A 26,833-nucleotide genomic window follows, 5' to 3' on the forward strand; every position below is an offset into this window, starting at 1 on the left:
GGCCATCCTCAATTTGGGAGACCCTGGTTAGGGACACCAGAAATAGCTAATTGATTCAACACCAGCATTTCTGTGTCACCCCAAATCAGACTTGGAATTAAATGACCTTAACTGACTTTGTGCGGGTTCCTGGGAAAACTGCTCAAAGCGCCTGTGCCTCTTTGACCTCCCTCTAAACAGTTATAATATTCCCATCCCAGGCATGCATTATTGCTAAGAATACCAGTTTTGAAATGTTGGAGAGAAATGGGCCTACCCAATTTGTTAATCTAGACCTGAAACCCTTCCAATGCCCTTCACTCTACTTTCTGAAGATGTCTGCTTGAAGTTATACCTCTCTCAACAGATACTTTCCAAGTAGGCTAAACCACATCGGTCTACAATCTTCGTTCTCCTACAGAACTGCAAAACAGGTTGGCTTTATAAAAGGAATGCCCAAGCCCTTGGTTGAAAGATGGAAGGGGGGCTTCAAGGGTCTGTTAAGATAGGTTCGTGGAATGGCAGAGATAACTGGGGGAAACTGCTTTTTAATTAAACTCTTAAATGATGACTTTGAAACATTCAACATTTTTCTTTTTCACAGACTTGTTTGCTCAGTTTTGACAAATCTCTCAGATGTCCCATTTAAGAAGCCATTTTACAAGGATTATCAAACATCCCTGACCTTCCTTTCCCCACAAAACACAAGTTCCCTTTCCTGACCTTTAGAAAGTGATTATCATTTAGGAAGATAATCTGTTGGGTTACTATTATCTACCTTATAACCCCTCCGATTCCCCTTCATTTTAAGCCTATCTTTTTAGGTTGCAATTAATAGTAGGCCCAGAAAAATAAATCATATGCACGTCCTACCCCACTATCTTGGGAAAAGCTCTAATAAACAAGGATGTGGAGAAAGGTTGCAGGTTTAGAATCTTAGCCAAACGGAATGTGTGTACTTGAGTGGGGGAAGGGGCAGAATCCGTTCATTTAAGGGAAGAAGAGCTCGGACATAATTCTCCATCCATCAGTGTTAGCGTAAACACTAATGGCTGATTATTTCTCTCACCCTCACCACAATAAAGCCAGACCTGGAGCTGTAGTTAGGAGGTAGAGAAGATAACCAATCTCCACGTCTGTTTTGGTAACAGACACTTGAAAATGGAAAATGGGGAACGTATCCACCCTCCAATCTGCCACAGTTGTACAGCTTTCCTATTAATTCTTTATAGACGTGAAATAGGTGGGCACGTAGCAACGTGCTGGGCATAAATTAAGCAACAATGGCCACGAGAAGTCCTGACTGCTACAGAGGTACAGGGTGGGCACTGCCACCTTGCCATCCCTACTTGCCCCCCCATACACACGCCCTAGGCAGAGTCGGGGGAAGGGGGGTGGCAGAGCGCTAGCTTTTGGAACCAGCCTGTGGGTGGGGTAGGGAGCTGCGAGAGATGAACCGCCCGGGCCAGCTTTGTAGCTTGCCCCCATACTTTGCGTCTCAAGCACCACTCGGCGCTCGCACGCACACATTTCGCCCACACCCCCTCGTGCCGATAATTTAAACTTCTATGAGGCAAAACCAGAACCTAGGTCCGCCACCACCTCCCCCGCCCTCGCCGCCCAGCGAGCATCCTCCCCCTTTCCCACGTCTACCCGGATTCGCTCTTTCGCAGTAGAAAGCCGGCTGGTTTCCCCTGCACCCGGAGAAATCACAAAAGTTAAAATGAAGCGTGTGCCTGTCTGCCCAGCGTCTCGTCCCCAACCATCTTTCTCCCGGCGTCAGTTTTAACAATAGCAACTCGAGGAAGGGGAGCTGCGAGGAGGGGCTGAGGGCTATACAGCCGACTCAGCTCCCTGGGTAGCTACGATGCCTTGCGGCTGCCAGTGAGTCCCCCTTTCCCGGAAGGCGGGCTCCGCTGCGTAGGACCAAGGACAGGGCTTGGAATCCACTGCCCAGCGCCCAGCACCGCGAGGCTCCCAAGCAGCTGCCACTTCACACTCACGGCTCCAAGGATCTTATTTACGCTTTTCTGAACAAAGGGAATCTCATATCCGGTATAGGCTCAAAGATTCGGCCCCAAATTGGCAGAATTCTTATAAATCTGAATTACGATCATTGGAATCCGTGAATCAGAGTCCTCAATTCTGGCAATGATGAGTTTTGACAGCTTCTAACCACCCCAGCCCCAGCCCAGCCCCAGCCCTCAGGCTGTATGTACTTTTTCCAGGCAACTACAACTCGCTGGCTGGTGCAGCATCTAAATTCCATCTGGCAATCCCATCTCCCCAGCACATGCTATCTGGTTAATGCAATTAAGCTGAGGATTTTCCCCACTGGTCTAATCTGCAAGTAAGTCCAGGCTTCCGATTTCCCCAGTCCTCCGATTCCTTTGCGAAAGTAGAGGCATGCATTCCCCCCAACATTCAAGTTAGCCCTCTCTTCCCACGAAATGAACTTCCAACCTCAACCCCGAAGCTCACTGAACATGTAGCCTCCCATTGTAGCCTGCTGTATCCTGACCACATTTACCACTTAAGTTTCTATCAGTGACATTTTCGAAAATTCAGTACGTTAAGCATGCGTCCACTGTCTTCTAGTCTGGCTCTCAAGGATAAAAAATAAAATTAAATTAAATTTAAAAAAAAAAAAAAAGCAAAGCGGTCGCTTTGAAATGAGGCAAACATGTGCAATTAACTTCACATTCTGTATTCCGCTCACTTACAGGTTTTCTGGGTTTGCCAGCGCATCGCTGCAACTAATGATTAAAGAAACCAAACCGAAACTTACCTTTCTCCCTTAAGGTTTTTGTGTATGTGTATTTTTAAAGTAACGGTGCAGTTCTCCCAATAAGGATGAGCAAGAAGCTGCCGGATAGTTCTCTTAAGACAGCACGAAACCTAAACTGTGCTCGGCTTAAAAGAAGCAAATAAAAAGAAATGCTTTCGACCCCAAAGTCCAATGCTAAAAGAAATGATGAAAAAAATATGAAAGGGGAGGGGAAACTTAAAAAAGAGAGTTTAAAAAGACGGAGAGACTACTCCTATTGCCGTTCAACTAAACAAAAAGGTGCAAGAAAAACAAACCAAGGAACAAAGAAAAGAGACGAAAGAACGTTTTTTCAAAAAGACGATGTCTTTCTCCTTGTTGCTTTTTAGTAGGTCGCTACAGGAGTAAGCTGCTGCATCTCTAAGTGAGAACAGAAATAAGGGGGGAGGACGTCTTAAAAGGGAGGTGGACTGGACCACAGATTTATAGCACCGTATCACCAACCCCTTCTCTGCCTCCGCACTGCCGTGTGTGCAGCTGCTCTGCCAGAGTCCTATCCCGGGCAGCACGCGCGGAAGTATACGCCGAGTTGCGCCACAACGCAACATGCTCATCGCCCCAGGTTCCTGATTGGGCGAGATGCTTCTATTGAGGCCGCCCAGGCGAAGCTCTATTAGGTGATTGGCTAGGGACTTATGTCACTCTTGAGAGCTCAATGGAGTCCCGTTTCAAGGTAAGTTGTGCCGGGAGGTACACACTTAACACTGGCGGCGAAGGGAAATGCAAGAAGCAAAAAGAGATGGGAGAGAGAGCAACGTGGGAGGGAACTGTACTATGAGAGTTTGCGATATGGCACCATCTATTTTCCTCTTAAGTCTTTCTGCTACCAAAAGATTCGTTTTATTTGCCCTCACGGCTGCATCTTTGGCATATTTCTTTGTAATAGTAAACTGTCCGGTATGTATGAGTCATTGAGAGCGCCTCTCTTTGATTTGAGAGGGATCATACACCCATTACTTGTCCGCATGCCTTTTTTGGTTTGTGTTCCAGTAATCTTTACATCTGTATTAGATATTGGGTAACTGTGTGTATGTTTCTCTATTTTAATATGTCCACCTCCTCTCTCTCTCTCTCTCTCTCTCTCTCTCTCTCTCTCTCTCTCTCTCTCTCCTTTTAGAATAAGAATGAAATAAAAAATGGTTTCAACTGAATCTGTACAGTTTGAACTAGCTTTCAATGTATGTCAGTGTAAAAGGGGGGTAGCAAAAACATCGTATTTAATGAAAACACACACAAAAAAAAACAGGTAATGAATTGAAATAAGGTCCTTCACTTGGAGGTAAAAAGAGCAGCTATATATAAAATTAAAACAAGCCACTCCTTTGCATCTGCTGGCAGTACAGATCTTGGACCACGCATGGATTGCTGACAGTAAAGATAGTTCAACCTTTACCAGGTTATTTTGAGAATTCAAAAGTTTGATCAGTAGACCAAGTGCTGTCTGTGTCTTTGATTTATAGATGAAGATTTCTTTATTCCAACCCCATGTTTGAAGAATATTCAAGAGGCTGAAGTTCAGGTTCATTCATACTTATTTCTTCTGTTAAGTGAAAGTGAGATTACTAAATTTACCTAGACTTATTTATAATGAGACACAATATCCACCTAACTTAGTTCATTTCCAGAGGGAATTTTTCAGATAGCTTCAACTTCCTAAACAGTACATACATTTCTTACATAATCTATCTTCTCTCAAAAATTATTTTACTACTATGTTTATTTGCTAGTAGTCACTGTCCTTGATAATGTAAGAGAGCAAAGGCAACGGTAAAAATTAAAGATTGCAGGAAGATGGAATGTCAGAGGGAAAGAGAAAGATGGTCTGAGAGCAAGGGACTTGGAAGTGGAAAGGAAATTGGTGTTCCTTGAGTGTGTCCTTGAGTTTGATAAATGATTAATGTAAAGAACTGGGGACCTGTTTATCTCCCGTTTAACCTGTGTAACAGTATCTAAGTTATATTATTTTGCATAACAACAACTGGGGTTGGAAAAGAGGGCCTGAATCTATGTGTATAATTACCATTTATAATTATCATTTCGGAGCTCCCACCTCCTACTTTTTATATAACAATAGCTCCTTGGGGCTTAATTTCAACTTAAAACTATTAACTAGTCTCCAGTGAAACTACAGACAAATTAAGGAAAAAAACAGCAGCTTGAAGAAAAGCCAGGAGACCAAAATATAAGGAAGACTGCATCTGTTTACAATCGAAATATGAATAACAGCAAACTGGGTTTCTTGTCAAATACCTTCAACTCCTCTTACCTACCACCTCTGTGCATGGAAAAAAATTGACAAAACTACACCACTGTTTGATTTATTCATTTATGCATGAGATGAACCGTACTTTCTCCTTGTGATCATGTTCACACCCTGATATTGCATTAGTTCCATACATTCATAAAATAGTAGCAATTTGAAGGGGATTCTTACACTGGCAAAGGCACAAATACCTTTTTATGGGTGGAAAGTAATAAAGACATTACATGGAAAGTAATAACGCTGTTCATTCAAATGCAAAAATTACTTAATTCTGTACATTCGGTATATATGCTTTTTCTCAGTTTGGCAGAGGAGGAAATATTTTCAAAACATTGCTATATTCAACATGTTGTCTTTTCTTTGTAGATAGCACAGATTACTTGGGAAGTTGAAAATATCTTTAAATGGTGGTTTACTCCTTAAATAATACAGTTGTTAAATTTTAAAACCTTTAAATAGGTAAGCAACATTTGCTTTTCTGACTTTTAAAAATAAAATAGCAAGTGATATCTGGATGTGGATCTCACTGTGAAATTCATACGCCAAACTCGAAACATTAAGGTGCACTTTGCTTTTAGCGATTAATGAAGACTATGTGCAAACACCCCACCTAAATTAAGCACAAATTTTAATCAACAACTCTTGATTCATAGTTAAGAAAAAGAATTATCCTCAGCACCTGAACTTGCATTAGATAAACAATCTTTTCATGATAATTCAAATTCTGATTAAGTCATGTTAAGTCTGACGTCCTCTCTGAAGCCTCAGCAGTATTTTGACTTGAGACAGAAAGGGACGAGAGTTTGGGGAGCTTCCAAAAGCATGGAGACAAGTTGGGTGTTGATAAAATTGCAAAGTGGTGCTTTTCAAAACTGATATTTAAAGAATTCAATTGGCTATTTTACTGAAGTTTTCTCATAAAAGAACATGTCCCTCCCAGGAATACTTAAAGGCATTGTGGACAGTTTTGTTAAGATAAATAACTCCCTTATACAAGCCATTCTACAGGAGGAGAAGGGGTGACTTGAGCATAATTAAAGGCTCTACAAACTACTCATAACTTTTTTAGAACAGTGAATAAGGTAGCTCAGATATGTGTGAATTACTATTTAACTTGGCTTGAAAATTCTAAGTAGTGTTCCTTCTAAGGGAATTGAAACACTATTTTCTGATGGTTTAGCTTTGGGGAGGTTTTGTGTTCATAATATTGGAAATATGCTATTTAAATCCTGCATACGAGGTGTTGATATTATATAACCTGCCCACTACCTTATTTACTTTCCCTTCTGAAAGGAGTATACGAGCTTTCTTTTTACAGCTTGAAAACCAGAAAAAGTTATGGAAGTATTGGACACTTCTGAGACTTTAGGTCCTGAGAGCACACAGAAGAATGAGTCAGGAGTTAGTACCATGGACAGAGACCAGCCTAGCGGACAGAGTAAAGTTTGCAGAGCAAGATTGGCGAAGTATTTTCGGTTCCTCCCGTTGAGATTCGGTTTAGAGCTCATTGGTGAAAGCTTTTATACCACGGATTTGAGGCAGAGACTATCCTCCACCGAAACAGGTTTGTTTGGAATTAAGCTTCCTTTTGTTATAGCCGGGCCATTGTGACAAACGCCAGAATTAGAGCCTGGATGCGTGTCCTCTTCCTCTACTCCACTCCCTTCCCCCACTGCCTGGAGGAGCAACCCTTTCATCAAGGTGTTCTTGCAAAATAAATGCAAATCCCAGTAATCTTGGAAAAGTCTGGCAAGCCTACCTCAGAGTTTTTCATCTTGAAATTTTCCAGTGGGAATAGCAGCAAGAACTCATCCTTGACTACCTAGTTCTTTTCTGGGATGGTTTCTCTCCCTGGCAATGTCTTTAGCCCTTGAGTACTACCTCAAGACTGTTTTGCAAAGGACCCTTTATATTGCAAACGCTGGAGCAGGAACAGTGTTTAGTGAGGCAGAAAGCAAGACCACAAACAGCCTTTTCTCATCTTAAAATTCATCTACAAAGGGAAAGGCTACAAAATACAATATACTCAAGGGGAACTCCTCGGGTTTCTGATTTACCTGAAGAGATATGTGAATTGTGAATTATGTCATATTTTTTCCAGTAAATCTTGGGAGATGACCTTACATTGTGACCCCCCCCCCACTTGTCTCCCTCTGCCAGGAAAAATTCTTGTATTGAGTCACATTCTCCTTTAAGCCCCTTGCTGCGGGTTTCAGACCAAGATCTGTCGCACGTGCCCCTCTGTGTTTCAGCCTGCGATCAAAGATCATTTGCGGAAACGCTCCCACGAATATCCTCAGATTTTCTTCCGTCGTTCACTCTGTGGGAACTTTTAGGAGGATAAACTCGCGTCTCTGCTAACCGGAAGGGGAACATCCACGCAAACAGGCGAGGGTTAAAAAAAAAAAGAAAGAAAGAAAGAAAGAAAGAAAGAAAGAAAGAAAAAAAAAAAACTAGAGGTGATACAGGGCAAATCAGAGCCTGGTGTCCGTTTCTTTCAGTGATGCTAACAGCCTTCTCTAAGCTTCCTCTTGCAGCCGATACAGCTCATGCAAAATTAATACAAGTAATTAAAAATAGCAGTTTCCAAAGTTAAAGGAAACCATCTGTCTCAGATGGTAGCAATCAGTCTTTTCATCCGCCCCTTTACCCGGACCTGGGAAGAAACGGTTGCTCTGCCTCCGATGCTCAGAGGCTCTTTCTTATATTGAAGATTTATGTTTCCACTTGTGTGCGATCCACGTCTAATTTGAAATAATAAAGCCGGGCTGACCAACCAGTCAATCACAGCCATCAACTGTGCCCAGCGAGGGCCCTGCCCCCCAGCTCCCTCAGGTCTCCAACCCCCACCCCTTCCCACTCCCTCCTTTTTTCTTTCCTCTCCTTCTCTCTCACACACACTCACATTTTTCCCCCACGTGTGTTCAGATCAACCCTTGCCCCACAGAGCAAGCGACAGCACCGGGGCACAGTGACAAAGGCAGTGTTTGTATCTGAAGACTGAGGCCCGGAGAGACCAAGGCTAGTGAAACAGCTGTCTTATCAGCCTGCTGCAGAGATGGAGATGGCTGGAGAGGTCCTCAACAGATAATCGCTTGAATAGGTTTGCAAAGCGCCAAACTTCACGCTTGATAAGCCCAGCCCAATGTAGAGGGCAGCCCGGATCCTGCTCCATTCTGTTTCATCTGGGCTGTGAATTAAGAAATTGAAATTCAGGTGGCAGAGGCAGACGGCTGCTGGTAGACTCCGAAGGCAAACTGACATTAAAATGCTTTCGGCAGGCAGAGAGGGGGCGCCTAGAGTGGGATATTGTGGTTTGCTTTTTCTTCTTCTTCTTCTTCTTGCTTTTTGCTTTATGCCGTGTAGGGGGCGATGGGAGGGAAAAGCCCAACAGGTTTTAAAATTATCTGGGAAAGGATGTGGTGGATAGTGGAAAGGGGACTCGGTGTACAGGCATGAAGTTGGTGAGCAAGAGCTTAAGTAACAATTGAAGCCAACCTGATATGAAAGGGGACTCTAGCTCACAGCAGGGAACAGAGGGCAGAGGGACTGGCTTCCAAAATAGGCTCCCAAGTTTTTCTTCCATAGTGAGCAAAACACATCAACTTAGATACAGGGCTTTCTACAGCCAGCTGGTAACTTGGCCTTCGGTCTCAACGTGAAAGGGCCTCCTCCCTGCTCTAGAGAAAATCTGCCTCGCTTTTAGAATAGCTTGAGAAGTCATCAACTACAGTAAAGAATCCACTTATTATCTGTGGAAATAAAAACAGTTGTATTTGCACCCCTCCCCTTTTACACAGCTCATTACAATAGGATAGTTGGGGGAGCTCCATTCCAGGTATAAGTTGCAACAGATTCCAGCTTTTCAGAGGGCACACTTTATTTCTACACTCCTCTGCCTGCTTATGAGTTTTGAAAGTTATTATTTGAATAAATGCTACCCCACAATTTAATATGCATAAAGACCAACATAAAAACCCTAATGTATTGTCTTGATTCAATAACAGCCTGGCACTGGACCTTGTGCTTTGTTTCTTAAGTGTCTTAACTGTAAGCCCATCATAGGTGTCCAATTACGATGTCTACAAGAGGGCACATTTCCCACAGTATTTATATTCTGTTATAGACACATTATGTAAAGTACCTTCAAGCTACAACACATAGCTAATTCCAGATTCAGAAAAGTCAATCTGTTTTTATTTTGTAAAACCCTCAGATTTAGATCAATGCCAGAATACAGATCACTGAAAATATAAAGTATGTTTTAACCACTTTTGAGGTGAAGAAAAACAGGTAAATTTGTTAGGAAAAATCTTAAGATTTTATTATATGTGTTGGTAATTATTAAACTCTTTTGCTATATGAAAAAGAGTTCTTCTAAACTTTGAGGTGATATGATTCCTGAGTCAGAAGCAAATAAATACATTATCAGTCTTGGGATCTCATAGTCATTTCTATTGAATGACTATGTACATAATTCCTTTATATCATGTAACACAAAAACCAGATATTTGGGTTTTTTTAAGAAGCCAAGTCTGTGCATGAATAATTAAAAGATTTGAAATGTATAGTTATGTAAATAATTCTTTTCATATTATGTTTTTCTGTAAACTTATAGAAGTTTATATAATGGCAATGTATAAACAGGCTAAGAAAAATTCTTTTAATAAATCCCCACATTTCTGCATTATGGTATTAACTTCAATATTCATATGAACAACATAGTGCCTTATTTGTCACAAAAAGACAATTTTGAATTACCAGATTTAGTGAGCATTTAAGCTACAGTTATTTTTGTTGTTTTTCTTAAGCAAATTGAAAACATACACACAGCAGAGGTTTTTAACTATTGTTTATTGATATAAGTAAAACTTTTTAGAAATAAGAATTTGCATCAAAGCTAAAAGATGCATTTCAAGTTTGTGAGGTGAGACATTCCATGAATTTAAATTATTATACATTTTAGAACTAAAAGATAACTTTATTTTTTTATTGAATAGAAAAATGTTTTAGTATTGAAATTAGTATGAGAAACATTCCTGCCTCATTTTTCTCACTGGTTAATAATAATTAATAATAATAATAATAATAATAATAGTGTGTATATATGTCTGTGTTATTGTTGCTGTTGTTTCTGAAGAGCTAGCAATTCATTATCAGTGATGAAAAAATAGCCAAATAGCCAAGAGTATGAAATTTGTTTTTTAAGGATTTTCTAGAATCAACTCTTTGTAGAAAATAATGCACAGCTATGGCTGAGAGTCTTTCTTCGACTCCAGAAGCAGAACTCCATGAAGCTTTTAAAATATCCAAAACTTTAGTTTATAATAACTGATCACGAATTTGTTACCAACAATATCAGATGGAGCTATTACAGCTTTCTGGTTATACCATTTATCATACAGTAAGTGCCAACTAAATCACAATCCATCCTGTTCCTAAATATTTATCTGTCCTCTTTAACAAAAGGCTCTTTTCAATTTGATTCAAGCATTTTTTGAGTGGCCACCATGTGCCAGAGTAACAGAACAAGGTTACAGACTGTAAGTGTCTAATGGAAATCAGATTACGCTTTTAGGAAACCCTAGGAAAAGAGAAAATTAGAAAATCTAACGAGCTCAGTAAATGTGTTCTATAAAACATAGTCACAGTATGCCTGCTTGGGCTTTGCTAGTGCTATTAAGTCATCGAAATGTTTGTGCACTCTAACTTTTTATTATACAATTGCCCACATTTTCTCCTTGAGATAGGTATCATTAACAGTACCCTTTTAGGAGATACTTTTACAAACTGTTAAGCGCTTTAGCCATGGCTTCAGCACATGACAATTTATACTTGACTCTGCCACTCTGGAGTCTTACATCCACGTATCACCTTTAAGCCTTGGTTTCCTGATCTCTAAAGCAATGATAGCAAGGATCAATGTACAGCACTGTGAGGTTAAATATAATCATAAGCATAGAACAATCAAAATTCCTGCATGAAAGAAGTGGTCAATACATAGTAACTACAACCATGGGCACATTTATTTTCATAAAGCCAGAATTAGAATCCCTACCTTCCATGTGGTCTCTTAAATACTTTTCATTTGCTCTCATTAGTGTCTTACTTGATATATTTTATGATAAATATCTTCTCATATTTCTAATTGTAACCAAGTTTTAAAGGCCCCAGAAGATATAAAAATCTTCTGTCTGCTCTGTTATGTGACTCCAATATATTTCCCAATACAATTTCATGATTCACCCATAAAAAGTTGTGGGTCTTCAAAAAGGAACTGAGTCTGAGATCCCATTTGACTGATATAATAATAAAAACACCTTAGATTTTTATAGTATCTTTTATCACACACACAAAAAAACTCAATGCACTTTTACATATTTATCATGGTAACCCCTGGAGGTGAGAGGGAAATAAATTATGTCTCATTTTCAGGAGCACTGCAGAGGCATGAGGAATTTAGGTAACATTTCTAAGGTTAATAGAAACAGATTGCGGGTTTCCTGAATGCTGATCTTCCTGCAGTTTATTCTCTCTTTGGCATTAATTATGGCCATTGTTACTTTAGTTAGGCTCACATGTTAGTGTTTGGCATTCAGTATAGCTTATAATTCAGGTAATTACTCGATGGAATCACATTTAATCAAATATACACCACTGAAGTTTAGCCAAATTAAAATATTTTGATTTAATGTGGAAACACTTGATTATTCAATAATATATACATATATGTATATGCATATATGATCTATGCTTAGTTTATATTCTTTGTTAATTCTAAAATATGATTTTAAAGGTTAATAGTTGTTTATGGCATGGGAAGAGATTGGATTCAATGCCCTTGCCCTAGCCTGCCTCTAGACTCTCTCTCATTCCACGTTTATTTTTATATGCTGTTATATTTTTTCCATTTACAGGGACTAATAGGACTTTTACTCTAGTATACGATTTCTTAGGTTGCCTGTGCTCTTAAAATATATCAAATAAATATCCAAAGGAATATAAAGGCAGACTGGATAAGGAGCTTTGAATAATAAGGTTTTGTTTGTTTTGAATAAAACAAAGTAAAGAGTTAATATCAAGTTGATACGGTAAACCAGACTGTCAGAAGAACAAGAAAACTGGCTTAGGATTCATGGCTTCTCAGATTCCTTCCAGCTTACTTTTCTATGGATTGATAAAGATACAGCTACAGATGTGGACTTTGAGTCATTAATTAGAAGGAAGCAAAATTTTGCAGCCTGATCATAAGAATAGATGTAAATGTCTGTCTGCAGATCTTCCTTCACTCTGGGTCACAGAGAACAGAAGCAGCACTTTACCCTTTGGTGGGTACCTGCTTCAGTCTACCTTGGTAAGACTGACCCACTCGAGACCAAGCCTCTTCATGTGACTACCTGACTTCCCAGTGGTGTGATTAACACACAGAAGAAACATACATGCGTATAGACACCGGGGAGCCAATGCTCTTGCTTCCTGCTCTTTCATACCAATTCTTCTTAAAGATTCACATTGCTTTGATGGATAAAAAAAAAAAATCTGCTTTTTTTGAACAAGCAATATTTTGGGGCCAAGGATGCTGTTGCAATAGAAGTAAAGTCTCATTCCCTTGGTCACTGTCATCCCGACATTGGGAATTAGAGAACATGGTTGTTTAAAATATCAAATTTTATAAACATACACTGGAAATTATAACATAAATGGATGATGTACAGACTGTTTAAGGTTTTTGAGTAACAAATAGACGTTTCCTTGAATTATTTTGACACAATTTACCATGAGTTTTTTTTTTTCCTCTTGCTGATATTTCTGGATTCCTTGCACAGACAATAAAAAAGAAAAGCCTTTCTTTTATGTCAGTGCTCATTATTTAACTCATAGAGCACTGGTGTTTTCTGGAATACTAATATTTTCTAGATGCAGAAGGAATACTAACAGAGGCGTGTCTCTGTTTTAATCATATCAAAAGGATTCATGAATGTTTGAGTATCTTTATAAGGTCTGTATAAAGAGGACAACATTTATAGACATCACGAGGTTCAGCCTCAATTTGAAGAATCTTTATACAAATCTACCATATATGTGCAGGGGACTGGGAATGTAACTCAGGACAAATGGAAGATGTTTCGAGGTAACAATGAAAGCACTGTGGTGAAGACCAGGCTACAACCTACAGTGTTTGCAAAGGGCTGGAAGGCACAGCTATCGGGTTGTTTTTATATGCCTACATCAAATGCTGGCTATGAAATTCAACAGGTACAAAAGGACCCAGACAAGTTAGATGCCATCGAGTACAGCAAATTTGGGAAGTGCAGAACAGGAAGGGAAGGAAGGAGATCCATTGCCTATGTTAAGGGTCATCTGAAATTCAGAACTTCTTGGAATGAAGAGGTCGGATGAGAGAAGGACAGAGGACAAGTGAAGAGTGACAGGTATGGAAGAGGGGTGCATAGCACTACTAAGAATCTGTGTTCTGATGGTCACAATAAGCCTACCGGGAAAGTGACAAGACTCTGAACCAAGAATGTGTTTGCAAAGAGCCAAAGGTGGCTGTATGAAAGAGAAACAGAGCTGCAGCCTGCATGGCTGCTGACCAGCTTCACTTTGGATGTCCTTAAGAAACCTATGTGCCTGTGAAGGTCATTAAAAACTCGGCTATAAAAACACAGATTGTGGTGTTTATCAAAAACTCCTGGACTTAGAAAAAGGAAACATGAGTATTAGCATTGTTTTTCCTACTATCTTCTTTCTTTCAGCAAGGTCTTCCACTTAAACCTCAGATTCCCATACTAAGCAATAGTGGCAGCGATAACATGAGCTATGTGTGAGTGCTAGGTGGCTGTAGTTGAAGACATTGAAGAAGTTACACAGTTTGTCAAAGATATACAAGTAGAAACAGAAAGACTGTCTCTAGAACCTAAATCCTTTTGTGCTGTTAAATACAATACCCCTACTTTACAGTTTATACATGAAATTCAACATCTTTAACGATAGCACAAATTACAGATGACATAACACTTGAAAGAGCAAACTATAAGGAATAGGTAATATTTAATTAACATGAACAGACAAAAGCTATTTTATACTAAAAGTAATTACACTCATATGTCTTAGAGTCGTGATAATTTGTCGATTCCTGACAAACGGAAAGAAACAAAAATTGATAACTGTTTTTAAAATGTGAGTCAGAGAAATTACTAGAATTTTAAAAACTATAAGCTGTCCTAGGATGTTCTGAACCTCAGGTAATATTGTTTTGAAATCTAAGGAATGTTTGGTGGTTTTGTTTGTTTGTTTGTTTGTTTTAATTTTAAAGAGTCTTCTTCCTAACTTATAAGGCCATTGAAAGGATGATATATATCTATTGCTTAATTATATATGAGGATTTCCTTGAAATACTAACCTTATTACATTTTAAACAGAAGATATTCAGTAAAACATTTTTAAAAAGAGCTACTTTGAACAAGAGGTACTATATTTACAGTTAATTCTTTCATTACATTTTCTGAATTGTTGTGCCGGGGGAAAAAAAAATCTAAGTAGGCATTATCTTTCACAGAGCAGACAAACAGATAGCTTGGGAGTTTGACAGGAAAAAAATGAAAAAGTCAACCACTCAAGCGTCTGCCCTTATAGCCACCAGGTGGGGGCAGCTGCTATAGATGGAGTGGTGAGGTACAGTAAAGTCCTTTAGGATTTTGATTCTGAGAGACATCAGACCTGCAGCTCTGAGCTTTATACTTAAAATAACATTTATTGACAAAAACAATGTTTAAATCTAATGCAGGTGAGAAACAAATATGACAGAGAAATATAATCACAGTATATGAAAGTGTTCTCCTAGTTTTCTGCAGTCTACATTACGTATAATTATCCTGCCCAGTTAGAATTTACCGGCACTAACTGGAGAAAGAAAAACAGATTTCCTTCATTTACTGTCTATCTAAATTATGGCCAAGGGAAATATCTTTTCTCATTAATTAATCATTTCTTCTATCCATTATGCACTCTCCTACCATAGGTAAATAATATTATAAAACAAACCTTTACCGACCAGAAAAAAATCCATAGAATGACTTGCTTATTTTTCTACAGCGTATAAGTAAATGAAAATCATATTACCCTAAATAATTATGAGATTGAACAGAGACTGGCTTGCTGACAGGGACCATTTAGTGAATTGCTATTTCAATGCCCTAAACAGTCACCTAAGTTAATTCAATTTTTGTACTGTTTAATTTTTTTGTTGTTGTTGTCTTTAAAATCACTCTTCAAAGAAAGAAAAAGTGACTCACAACCTTTCTCTGTGGGATGACGCAGTATCTCTGACACAATCTCTGCTTTATCTCTTATTTCATTGCACTATTTAGAAGTATCCTAAAACCATGGCAGGGTTCTGAACAAAAGCCACAAAAGCTTTAAGGAAGGTCAACTAATATCATTCAGCCTGGGGAAAATAATATCAAGAAACAATTCCTAATTAACAAAAACAATTTTTGTAATATGATGTATTTTAAGGTGGCTTGTTACTGTACTAAGTTTTATAAACTACATCTATATTAATTTTAAAATATAAATTATAAGTCTTTGTAAAATGATGTTTGTCATAACGGAGGATGGGAAGTGCCCTGGCCTGGCCTTCATTCATGCACTCATTTCGTAAAGCACAGACTTGAATAATTTTCAACCAAACAGGACTGCAGCAATCAATTCTCATCCAATTTATTGGGCATGAGTTAAAGCCAATTAAAAAACCATTTTTGGTGCAATTCAAGGGGAAAAAATGTATAAACTCATGAAAAACAAATTTCAGTCCTAGACATGAGTCATCACTCTTTAAAACACTGGTGTCAACCCAAAATCAGAAAATAAAGTAGGAAGATCCTAATGCTGTACAGTCCACTCTAGAAGCTGCATCTACGAGAAATGATTGTTAGAGAATTGTTCATATTTTAATGAGGAATTGACCTGGAAGAAAGCTCACGCACTTCCAGCCTTGCCTCCCATCTGAGTAAAGTCAACAGTGAAATTACAGCAGGTCCTCGAATTTGTGAATTAAAAGCTGAGATAAGAAGTGACCTTTATACAAAGAAAGCAAAACACTTTGAGAATAATTTTAAGGCATCTTTTACCTATTAGACCTGGCCATCTTTCACGTGAATACAGTGGCTTTCTTTTAAAGCTATAAAACAAGGCAATCCTATAGGATCTGGATATTTTTAGGATAATCAAAGCACCAAAATTGAAGCTCCTGGGTGTGAAATTGCAGCTATAAAACAGAAGGATGCATTTTCCATCTGTATATTAAAAGGACTTTTCAGGTTCAGGGTTGTGGCGGTTAAGTGCTCAAGCAGACCTGAATCCTGGTCCTGCATTTCCCGAGTTCTGGTTTTATGACCCGAGTTACCTAAACGTTCGAAGCCTCAGCTTTGTTCATTGGTAAAATGGGTATTGAAAATAAGAGTCACCGTTTTTAAGCCAGGCAGTGGTGGTGCATGCCTTTAATCCCAGCACTTGGGAGGCAGAGGCAGGTGGATTTCTGAGTTCGAGGCCAGCCTGGTCTACAGAGTGAGTTCCAGGACAACCAGGGCTATACAGAGAAACCCTGTCTCTAAATAAATAAATAAATAAATAAATAAATAAAAGTGTCACCGTTTTAGACATGCAGTGAACATACTGAATGAAAAAAGTCCTTGTTCCCTTGCCAGATATGGTGGCACATGCCTTTAATCCCAGCACTTGGGAGGCAGAGGCAAGTGGATCTCTGAGCTGGGGGACAGACTGGTCCATGGAGCAAGTTCCAAGATAGCCAGGGCTACATGGAGAAACCCTGTCTCAATAAATAAAGGAAGGAAGGGAAAGGAAGGGGAGGGGAGGGGAGGGGAGGGGAGGGAAGGGAAGGGAAGGGAAGGAAAAAAAGTCTTTGTTTTATGAAGGTGCCTAACAAGGTCTCCCAGGTCTGTGCATCCATGCCTCTTGCTACCTGAGGAGGGTTTTTTCCTTTTTTCTGATCTTGATGCTAGGAGACTCCATTGAGTAATTGTGAGGTGAGTTCTAAGCACACCTGCTTATTTAGAGAGAAGGAAGGAAGGAAGGAAGGAAGGAAGGAAGGAAGGAAGGAAGGAAGGAAGGAAGGAAGGGGGAGAGAGAGAGATGAAAGGAGAGGGGAGGGGAAGGGAAGGGAAAGGTGGGGAGGGGAGAGGAGAGGACAGGAGAGGAGATAAGAGATGGGAGAAGAGAAGAAAGGAGAGGAAAGGAGAGAGGAGAGAAGGGGAGAGGAAAAAAAACTTCATAAAAAAATCTGATTAAACATTGGTTTAGAGGAAAAATAAACCACAGAATTTTCAAAAAATCAATACAGATTTCAACTCCTTGGCCCCTTATTACAGAGATTGTAAACTGTTGCTTGAACAGTTTTGGCTCTGCTCACTCTATGATGCTATTAACGATGCTGAAAGATATTTAGTTGGTATATCTTAAGGTCTTATTTATATCATATGACTGTATGAAATAAGCACTATTTCCTGCTAGTAAAATGAACACATATGAGAGATAACCCCAGGAAATTACAGAATCATTCCTGGCAAAGATCTATTTTAGTGTCAGCTATGTTTGTAGCTTTATTTAATAAACATAAGCAGATGAGTCAACACTACCAAATTATTTTTTTTTCAGAGTCATATTTTTCTGTTCAGTTAGTTTACTTAGTTCATTTATAACTGTTTTACCTCAAGATAAGTGAGTGGTCTTCTGGATGTAGAGTAAAGGTGACTTTCAGTTAAGAAAAGCAAATATACAAACACAGACAGACAGACAGACAGACAGACAGACAGACAGAGACACACACACACACACACACACACACACACACACACACACACACACACACACACACACACACACACACACACACACGGTATGCTAGCCTGACATGAATTTTCTATCAGTAACTTTTGACTTCCAGTGACTTTTTATTAAACATGGCAAGACTATCCTTAACACTTTTTCAGTAGTTTAAAATGTATTAGCAACTTGCCTGTCACCTTAGAAGAAAGGGAAATATTTTCCTAGTAGATTTTGAGCTTTAACAATGTTAATAAAGGTGGAAACAGCCTAAGGGAACAAAGGATACTCAGGTCCCAAAAGTCAATGACCAGGCAGAAAGGAAGTGAGAAGACCTTCCCTTGTTGTCAGGGCTGCTTTGGGTACAGCTGAGGCATTCTCAGATTCCAGTCTTTTAAAGCAGACCTACATGTAGGAATTCAGGAAAATTCCAGGGCAGTCACGCTACCAGTTTTTAATTCAAAATTTGTAGGGAACAGGCCATTGATATACTAGCCGTGGATTTAAGAATGCAAATTGCATAGATTGCCTAGGAGCACACTGTGAAAATCTTCGTTCCCTGAGGGCAATCTACCTTCAGGCTTTAAGAATGACTCTGCAGTCTAGAAATAATTTAGCATCATGCATTGACAAGCCGTGGTAGATGAAGAAGATGCTGATTAAGTTGTAGATGAGAGGGGCGGATGGGCCCATATTCCAGTTACTACATATGAAATGAAATAATTCCTGGGTTACCAGCAATGAGTTGTTTTCTCACAGATGGAAGCTTTGAGCAGCTCTATATACATGCTGACACTGTCCCATGGGGAAAGCAGCCAAGTGTGGTTAGAAACATTAACCAGTGCAACCCAACCCCTAGGCCACCCTAGGTCTGGAGAGCAGATAATGTATAGCCACTGTGCCTCCCTACTGAGGGGACCGCCCTCCCTGGATGACAACCTTTTCCGACCTATTATCAGATCTGAAATCATAAGAATTCTGTGCAAGATTATTGATGTCGGGCTCAGGACTTGTCATCTTCTTAGATTCTGTCAATTTGTTGTTTTTTTTTTTTTTTAACATATCATATAGGATATTTTCCTATTACTTAGAATGAATTTTAGGACCCTTTTTTTACTGGGTAGTAAATAGATAACTTCATTTTGAACATATTCGGAGATGAGCAAGTGAAAGATTATTTCAGAAAAGCTGTCATTGCAGTACTCTTTAATGTATCCACTAGAGGACTCCTCTCACTCTCTGTGGCCTCTGGCATTTGGTGCTGAACTAACTCTTGAGTTGAGCCACTGGCTACATTATCAGTGTTAGAACGAAAGCATTCCCCCTACTTTTAACACCTCCTGCTAGTTCAATAAAGCGATGTTTAAATAACTGAACTGGCTTCAATGAACTGTACTTGCCATTTTTTTTTTCCCTGCTTCTTAGCTAGATAAAATGGAGATAATTATGAAGTGGATGAGCAGGTTTAATGAAAGCCAGTTTCTTTTGGTACACTCCTGAAGCAGCAATCATCATCTGTTTGGCTTTTGAAGAGCAACAATTATAATCACTTAAACCCCCAAGGGGAACAAAGATAGAATTTACATTAGCATATAAAATATACAGCTGGATTGGGCAAGCCTACAAAATTCTGGGGAAATCGGTCTACTCTGAATGCTATTCAAGCTCACAAGTAAAACGAGTTTGAGAGTATTTTTCCATACTTCCTTCCTATGAAATAATACATGTAACAATGATGAGAGGCAAGAGTATTTTACATACTTCCTTCCTATAAAATAATACATGTAGCAATGATGAAAGGGGTTTCCTAAAAAGGAACACAGGGAAATACATAAAAAAAAAAAAAAAAAAAAAAAAAAAAAAAAAAAGGATAATTGCCAGGAGAAAATCCTAGAAGGGCTACAGTGTGTTAGGACAGTATCAGAGAGCAACTGTGAGATGTTATACACACAAAGTCTGAGTTTCCACAGTAAAGCCACACACATCTTCGAGCTTCAGAAAGAAGCAGGATAGTTTGAACTTGACCAACAGTGAAAATTAATCTCAAGGAAGGCAACTTTCACGTTAGTATCACCTCCTTTTCATCAGGCAGATATGCAGTAATACAAAGAAACCAAAACTGGTTGAAAGCATTGTTTAGATCAATCACTCTCACATACCCTCTTTATTACACCCCCTGTTACAGAGCCCTGTTCACAGACAATCTCCCTCAGCACTTCCGTTATTTAATTACTTTCGCTTGTGAGTCTCTTGTACAGTTTGCAAGATCTATTTTTTTTTTTTTGCTTGAGCGTAGAAGAATAAAAATGGAGCTTGCGCTGAATCCATTATGCCACTAGCAACAAAACACTAACATAATCAATATATTAAAGGCTTTCCTGGCTGTGCACATTTGTCAAAAGCAGTGTGTCTGAGGAATTACACTAATGAATCTTGGAACAGTCAACATCCGATGCAGGAAGCTTGCTCTCCTTCATAAGTGCATAACTATGTAACGGCAAAAGAAATGTATACTTCCATCTTTCTGAATGTCATTTGAAAATCCATTAGTCTACTTTTTTAGTGGAAAGAAGACACAAAGTTCATGTGCAAAACTGAGAAGCCTCCAGAAGTGCCAAGGTAATACCAAGTATAGGAATACTAGTGGGACCACCCTCTACCTCCCGAAAGGAAATCGGTACCTAACTTCTGATGTTGTTGGTTTTATTGCATATAAACATTAGGTCACATATCTACTTTAGAGATGGGATGCCCACTGCTTGACAACATGGCCCTATTTTCCAGTGGGACATTCCCATGGAAGCTGTAGCATAACTAGACAACATACCTTGATTTTTGTTGAGCTAAGTCTTTCATTCATTTGTATTCTCAGATACAGTGGCCTCCAATGTGGCCTCAACATATAAAAAAAAAAAAAAAAAAAATCAATGCCACAAAATCAGGTTCAGTGCTGATAGATTAAGCCCTGAGGTGTTCGAAATGCAAGCCTAAATGTCTACAGCAATCTTAGCTCTCATTATCTTTACCAAAGGATAACATTAATTTTTAAGATTGTATTAAACATTTATAATATTAATCAGTCCTTTAAATGACTTTTTCTGGAAACATTCAAAAAGCTAGATTCTTGCTTCTTAATGGAAATGACCTCCAGCCGTATTAACCTTATAATCTCTATCTCAAGGCATGCACACCACCGCCGCTTCCTTTACAAGCCTTCACAGTGGCCTTCAAGGGTGGTGGTATCTAGTTTGCATTATTTCATGAGGTCCTGGTAGAATGTTCATAGTCTCCGTGGTATTGAAAATCCACAACATGTAAATCATCTAAGACAATGTGTAATGGCTTCCTCTTCAAAGAAGTTACAGCGATAACTGAGGTGCAGAACTGAAGGACCTAAGCGAGGACTTCAAGGTGCTTCTGGCTTTTCTTCTCCTTACTTTAAAGATATTGAATGATTTCAGGGCATTATAACTTTGGATGAAGTTATGAGAATGCAGTAGAGAGAGGTTAAGAAAAAGATGTCCCATAGACTTGCTCTAAAACACTCTCAGTCTTTCGTTAGTACTAAGTACAGTAAATAGCCTTATTAGTTAATAAAACTAATTTTCATGATACCTATTTTCCCTTATGTTTAAAGTTGAAAAAAAAAGTTTTAATAACTTAATTTTTCTCTTTTACAATACATTTCTATAACCACAGCCTTTTATATGCACAGCTATAGGTATTTATTATTTATATGGACAGATTTTTTTTTAATTTTGATGAATTTGAGCAGACAGAAAATATGCCTAGTCACAGAGTTTTTATTTTAGTACATAATACAAATTTCCAAATTATGGATATAATACAAAAATCATGAAAACATTTTAACATTTAAAACAGAAAAAATTTTATTGAGGGTTTTGTTTTTATTTTGTTGTTGTTGTTTTGCCTTTGTGGGGTTTTTGTTTTTGTTGTTTCACTGTTTTTGTTTGTTTGTTTCTTATCTAGTCACAAACAATTAAATTTAATTTTGGGGGCTAAAATTTGACCAGTCTTTCAAGATATGTGCTCCAGGACCAATAGAACTGAATTCTAAATATTATACATATTCAAGCCTCTGTTAAAGAGTTTTTCATCACAGAGGACCCTGGGGTACACTGAGGCAGAATCAAACATACACTGTTTTAGCTCAGGCTGGTTTGAAATCCAGTATGTTGGGCTAAAATCTATTATCTTTTATTGTTTAAAAAGGAACTATTAACTAGGGTTTCATTTGAAAATTTTTAACATTTTGTGCAACTTTCTGCTTTGATGGTTCTCTTAGTTCACCAAATAATGACAGTTTATAAAATGGAGGATGCTGAGTCACTGAATAACTGAGGTAGAGACTGACAATGTCAAGGTGAATGCTTAGTTTAGGAAGTCTGGCTGAGGGAAGATAATCATTGATCTACTACTTATAAAACCATATAGGATCATAATTCAATTCTCAAGTCTTAAAATAAAAACTACATCCTGTTTACGTTGCTAGCAAAACAAAAATACCTTCATTTAGTTTTAGGTTTCAGTTTAAGGAAAATTAAGTTTTCAGTTATATTTTCCTTTTATTTAAATAGGAATTTTGGAAATTTATTTTAAAATATTTTGCCACTATAGATAAGTTAATATTCTCATGTTTTGGTTTGGTTTTGGCTTGTTTTGATGGTGGACAGAGGATACAACAAATTCTCCATAATTAATATCCCAGAGAAGAAACCACCAATAAAACCAAGTTTCTGCATCTAAAGCCAACTGGAGGATGTTGTTGAAAATATTTTTTTGAAAAAAATATTCTTCTCATGCAAACTACAAAAATTATTGGAGATTATGCCATTTTTATTTAAGTATCTTTTAAGTCTAGTAGACTATTTCATATTTTTCTGTTTGACTCACAATTTGTTTCATTTGGAACCTAAATTTAGAGTATAACAGCTTTTAATTCAAATCTTCTCATATTTTTAATTACCTGTCTGACATTATATATGCAAGTGTCGAGGCTACATAAACCTGCTGCTACCCAGAGTATTGTTCATTAACTGAGATCATATATACAAAGCACTTACCCATATGATTAAACCCTCACAGCTAATCTACATAGTTAATATATAAAATAAATGTTGAATGTAATGCTAATAAAATAATAAGGAATAGGAGGAGAGGCCCTTGGTCCTGTGAAGGTTCTATGCCCCAGTGTAGGGGAATGCCAGGGCCAGGAAGTGGGATTGGGTGGGTTGGGGAGCAGGGGGAGGGGAGAGGGAATAGGGGATTTTCAGAGGGGAAACTAGGAAATGTAAATAAAGAAAACATCTAATAAAAAAAGAAAATAATAATAAGGATTACTTGTGTACCTTAATAAAATGTAAATGTTGGAGTCCAAGATATGGCTCAGTGGATAAAGGTGCTTGCAGCCAAACCTGTCTACCTGAGTTCGAGCCCAGACCCCACATGGTGAAAGGAAAGAACTGATTCATACATGCTGTCCTTTCACCATCCACATGTACACTGTGCCTTTCTCCTGAATGTGCCTATACACATACACACACAAGTAAATAAGTTGAAAAAAGTAAATGTTTGAAAAATGTTGGTGTTGCTGGAAAAACAGCTTAGTGGTAGAACTCTTGCCTAGCATGCATGAATTCTTAGGTTCAATCCCTGGCATCATAACACTGATAGCATTACTTGAATCAGTTCTATTGTAGTTCCTTGATCATTGGTACATTTCATGCCCTCGATATCATAAAGTCAAATCTTCTATGTATTTGACATACCATGAGGTAGTCTGTCTTGCCTGCCCCATAACTACTTCTTACATCTTAGCTACTTCTTAGTATATAAATAATCATGTATATAACCATATTACAAGAAGCAATGACTATTTGTCAGACTTTTAAGAGTTTTCTTCTTGCGGCTAAAGAGATGGCTCAGCAGTGAAGAGCACTTGTGGCTCTTACAGTGGGCTGAGGTTCAGTTCCTAGCACCCTCAGAATGGTTTATATCATCCATAAATCCAGTTGCAGGAGATCCAGCACCCTCTTCTGACTTCTGTGGTCACAAGTCATAAATGTAGCATACACACATGCATGCAGGGAAAACACTCACATATATAAAATAAACAAATCTAAAAAAATAAAGGATTTTTTTACTTATGAACATTGTTTCTGCTTATTAGAGATAATGTTTCTGCTACTTTGAAATATATTTGCATAGATTAAGGTTGAAGAAAAATATCAGAGTATGATCTCAATATAGCTAATATGCTAATAATGCCTAAAAAGAACATTATATTTTACTAAAATATATTTATATTTTTTATATATAATTTAACTGTTTTAATGTTTTAGAAAAAAGTCACAATATTATATTCTGCTGTGAAGAAATTTCCATGTATACTCATCAGCCTTAATATTGGCATGGAACTACAGAATTATTGAGGGAAAATATCAATTTACCTAAATTTTTAAAATAGTATTTTTTGTGAGTGTCTTTAACTGAAACATTATTTTCAATGTGCAGATGGAAAGCCACAGTAAAGCTGGAGACTGATTTGCAATGGAATGTGGTTAAAAGGACTGTTAATTAAGGGTATTTTTCTAAATTAGAGTCTCAAAGGAATCTATTTTTATCTATGTACAGGAGGCATATTTAATTACAATTACCTATACAGTAAGAAATAATAGATTCTTACTTTAATATTGTGTACATACAGTTCAATATATTTATTTAAACTCCCCAGATAATGCTGATACTGTTTGAGATTAATCATATAGTTAAATAGCTAAGGAAATGGAGTAGTAAGGGCCAAAATGAATTATGTCTGTAGAATACCACTAGCTGACTGCCTGTGCTCTTAAGAACACTACTAGTTGGTTATCTATGGTATAATACCAGCTCCACAGAAAAGCAAACTTCCTTATTGAGGTCCTGCTACTTCAAACATATAATACTGAATTCTAAACTTCTGAGATGTTTTCCCCCACATAATTTACTGCACTGAGTTTTTTATTGACACAGGAAGTAGTTTCCTTGGCTACTGAGTTTGGAAGCTCTAACTGAAAACAGTAGCATTGACACTTGGAAAGCTGACTTTGGAAGGAAGTGCTTTGCTGTGAGAGTTTCTGTGAAGTAACTGCAACTTTGTGTAAAATAGTGAAAACGTCATTTGTTAAAATAGTTATTAAAGACCTGTGTAAAAATTCATTCATCGATACCACAAGATACTCTAAAAGTATTTTTTTTATAATTACTGAAAAAAACCACTTTCGAATGGATCTTGAGAATCATAGAAATAATCATATCGGCACACACAGAAATTAAAGTTGAGAGACTCAACAAAACAAGAACAAATTCCTTTCAAGGGGCATCTTTGTTTCTATGGTATCATTCAGATTTGAAAACACATCTATATGGCTTTCCCTTATCAAACAGTGTTTAGGTCTACTCCAATATAGGAATTCCTATGGCAAAAGCAGTCCTAGATAAGTTAAAAACAAACAAACAAACAACTAGCTCCACAAAATAACAACGACACCACCACCAACAACAACAATAATAATAGGATAGGTCAAGACTACTGAGAGCTATATTTTTTTCCCATACGAGAAGATGTAGCCAGAGTTTATATTCCCCCAAAACAGAAGTAGAGCCCTTCACCGAACTTAGAATTGTTAACTTTGCCATACCACAAACACTGTATTGACTAGCCATGATCAGAAAATGAATGAGATCAAAAAGTAGAACTGAGGAACTGTTTCCTGGAATACACTTCCACTTTTAAAACAGATAAAGCAACCTAGTACATAGAAAGGATCTGTACTTTGTTCCCCCATTAATGGGAGTGGAATGGGAAAACTACTAAGGCAAGGAGAGTAAGAAATACCTTCATCTTACCTCCGAGGTTCCCAACTTCCTATATGCAGTATTTGGTTCTCATTCAGGATTTAAAATCTAAGAATGGTGGCCTCTAATGATGCTACCTGGGGAAGAAAGGGGGGTACACTCCAGGGAGGGGGCTGAGGTAGCTTCAGGGACTTTGGAAGACCCCATTGTCCTTTTCTCTGTTAGAATCATCGGGAATGCCTCAGACACTCCAATAAGTTTCAGGGGTCTTTTAAAAACAGACAATATCCTAGTTCCCTGGGTCCCCTCCCCTACTGACTGTCAACTCTCACCCACTTTAAATGCATCAAGGCCATTGCCAGCCTAATAGTATCAAAGAAAGCACAGAACTTGTTTGCTGACAATTGCAAAGATAGAAAATAAGGAAAAAGAAAACAAACAAATCAGAAATAGTGGTTATGTCTGTCGGTTTAGTCACCCCTCTTCCCAGCCCCCAACCCTTTGTGTGTGGATCCCTTTACACCACCCACAGACAGAGCATACCAGAAGAATGATAATTTTTGGTTTAAAAGTTCACTTACCACAGCAACCTCATATTGCTTTGTCATGCTTTTTTGCACTTAATTTTTCAAAACTGCTTTGGCAGGGCGCAGAACTGGGAAGGCAGGACTAAGGTATCTCTAGTAATCACAACAAAAAAAGGAGAGAGCATTCACCAATTAGACTTACATTTAAATGGCACAATCAAACCCCTGAGCAAGATGCCGGGTTCAGACCACATCAGGGTGGAGGAGGGGGGTGGGAGGTGAGAAAGCCAAGCTAACAAAAGGTAAGAGGGAGAGTTGAGTGGTTGGAGGGGAAATTGATCCTAGCCGCCTTTTGACCAAAGACTGGCTTTAAACCGCCAGCACCACCACCCCCGCCCCCAGCACCCTGCGATTACCCGAGCGAGCGACAGGCACTTGCCTCCAGCCAGTTCAAGTGCACATCAGGAAAGCCCCATCTAAGTTCTCTAGCCCTGCCACGGTCTTCCAAAGTCTGGCGGGTTCCTTCAGAGAAACACT

General features: G+C 38.4%; 1 protein-coding gene across 10 annotated transcripts in view; it reads right to left on the reverse strand.

Moving 5' to 3' along the window:
* Nucleotides 1–26,449, reverse strand: part of Elavl2 (ELAV like RNA binding protein 2) — a 149,451-nt gene extending 123,002 nt beyond the window's left edge. For 4 of the 10 annotated variants that reach the window (XM_029539873.1, XM_029539880.1, XM_029539878.1 and 1 more), the window contains exon 1: nt 2,768–3,296. Coding sequence is in view for 2 of the 10 variants with exons in the window: in XM_029539877.1 (XP_029395737.1) it covers nt 26,351–26,377 (27 nt within the window). In the remaining 8 variants the exon portion in view is untranslated. Of the gene's footprint in view, nt 1–2,767; nt 3,328–26,350 lie in introns of those variants that run through there. The other 6 variants (XM_029539875.1, XM_029539872.1, XM_021199533.2 and 3 more) reach the window with 4 other exon arrangements.
* Nucleotides 26,450–26,833: the final 384 nt, after the last annotated feature.

This window comes from Mus pahari, chromosome 6, assembly GCF_900095145.1.
Source record: "Mus pahari chromosome 6, PAHARI_EIJ_v1.1, whole genome shotgun sequence".
NCBI lineage: Eukaryota > Metazoa > Chordata > Mammalia > Rodentia > Muridae > Mus > Mus pahari.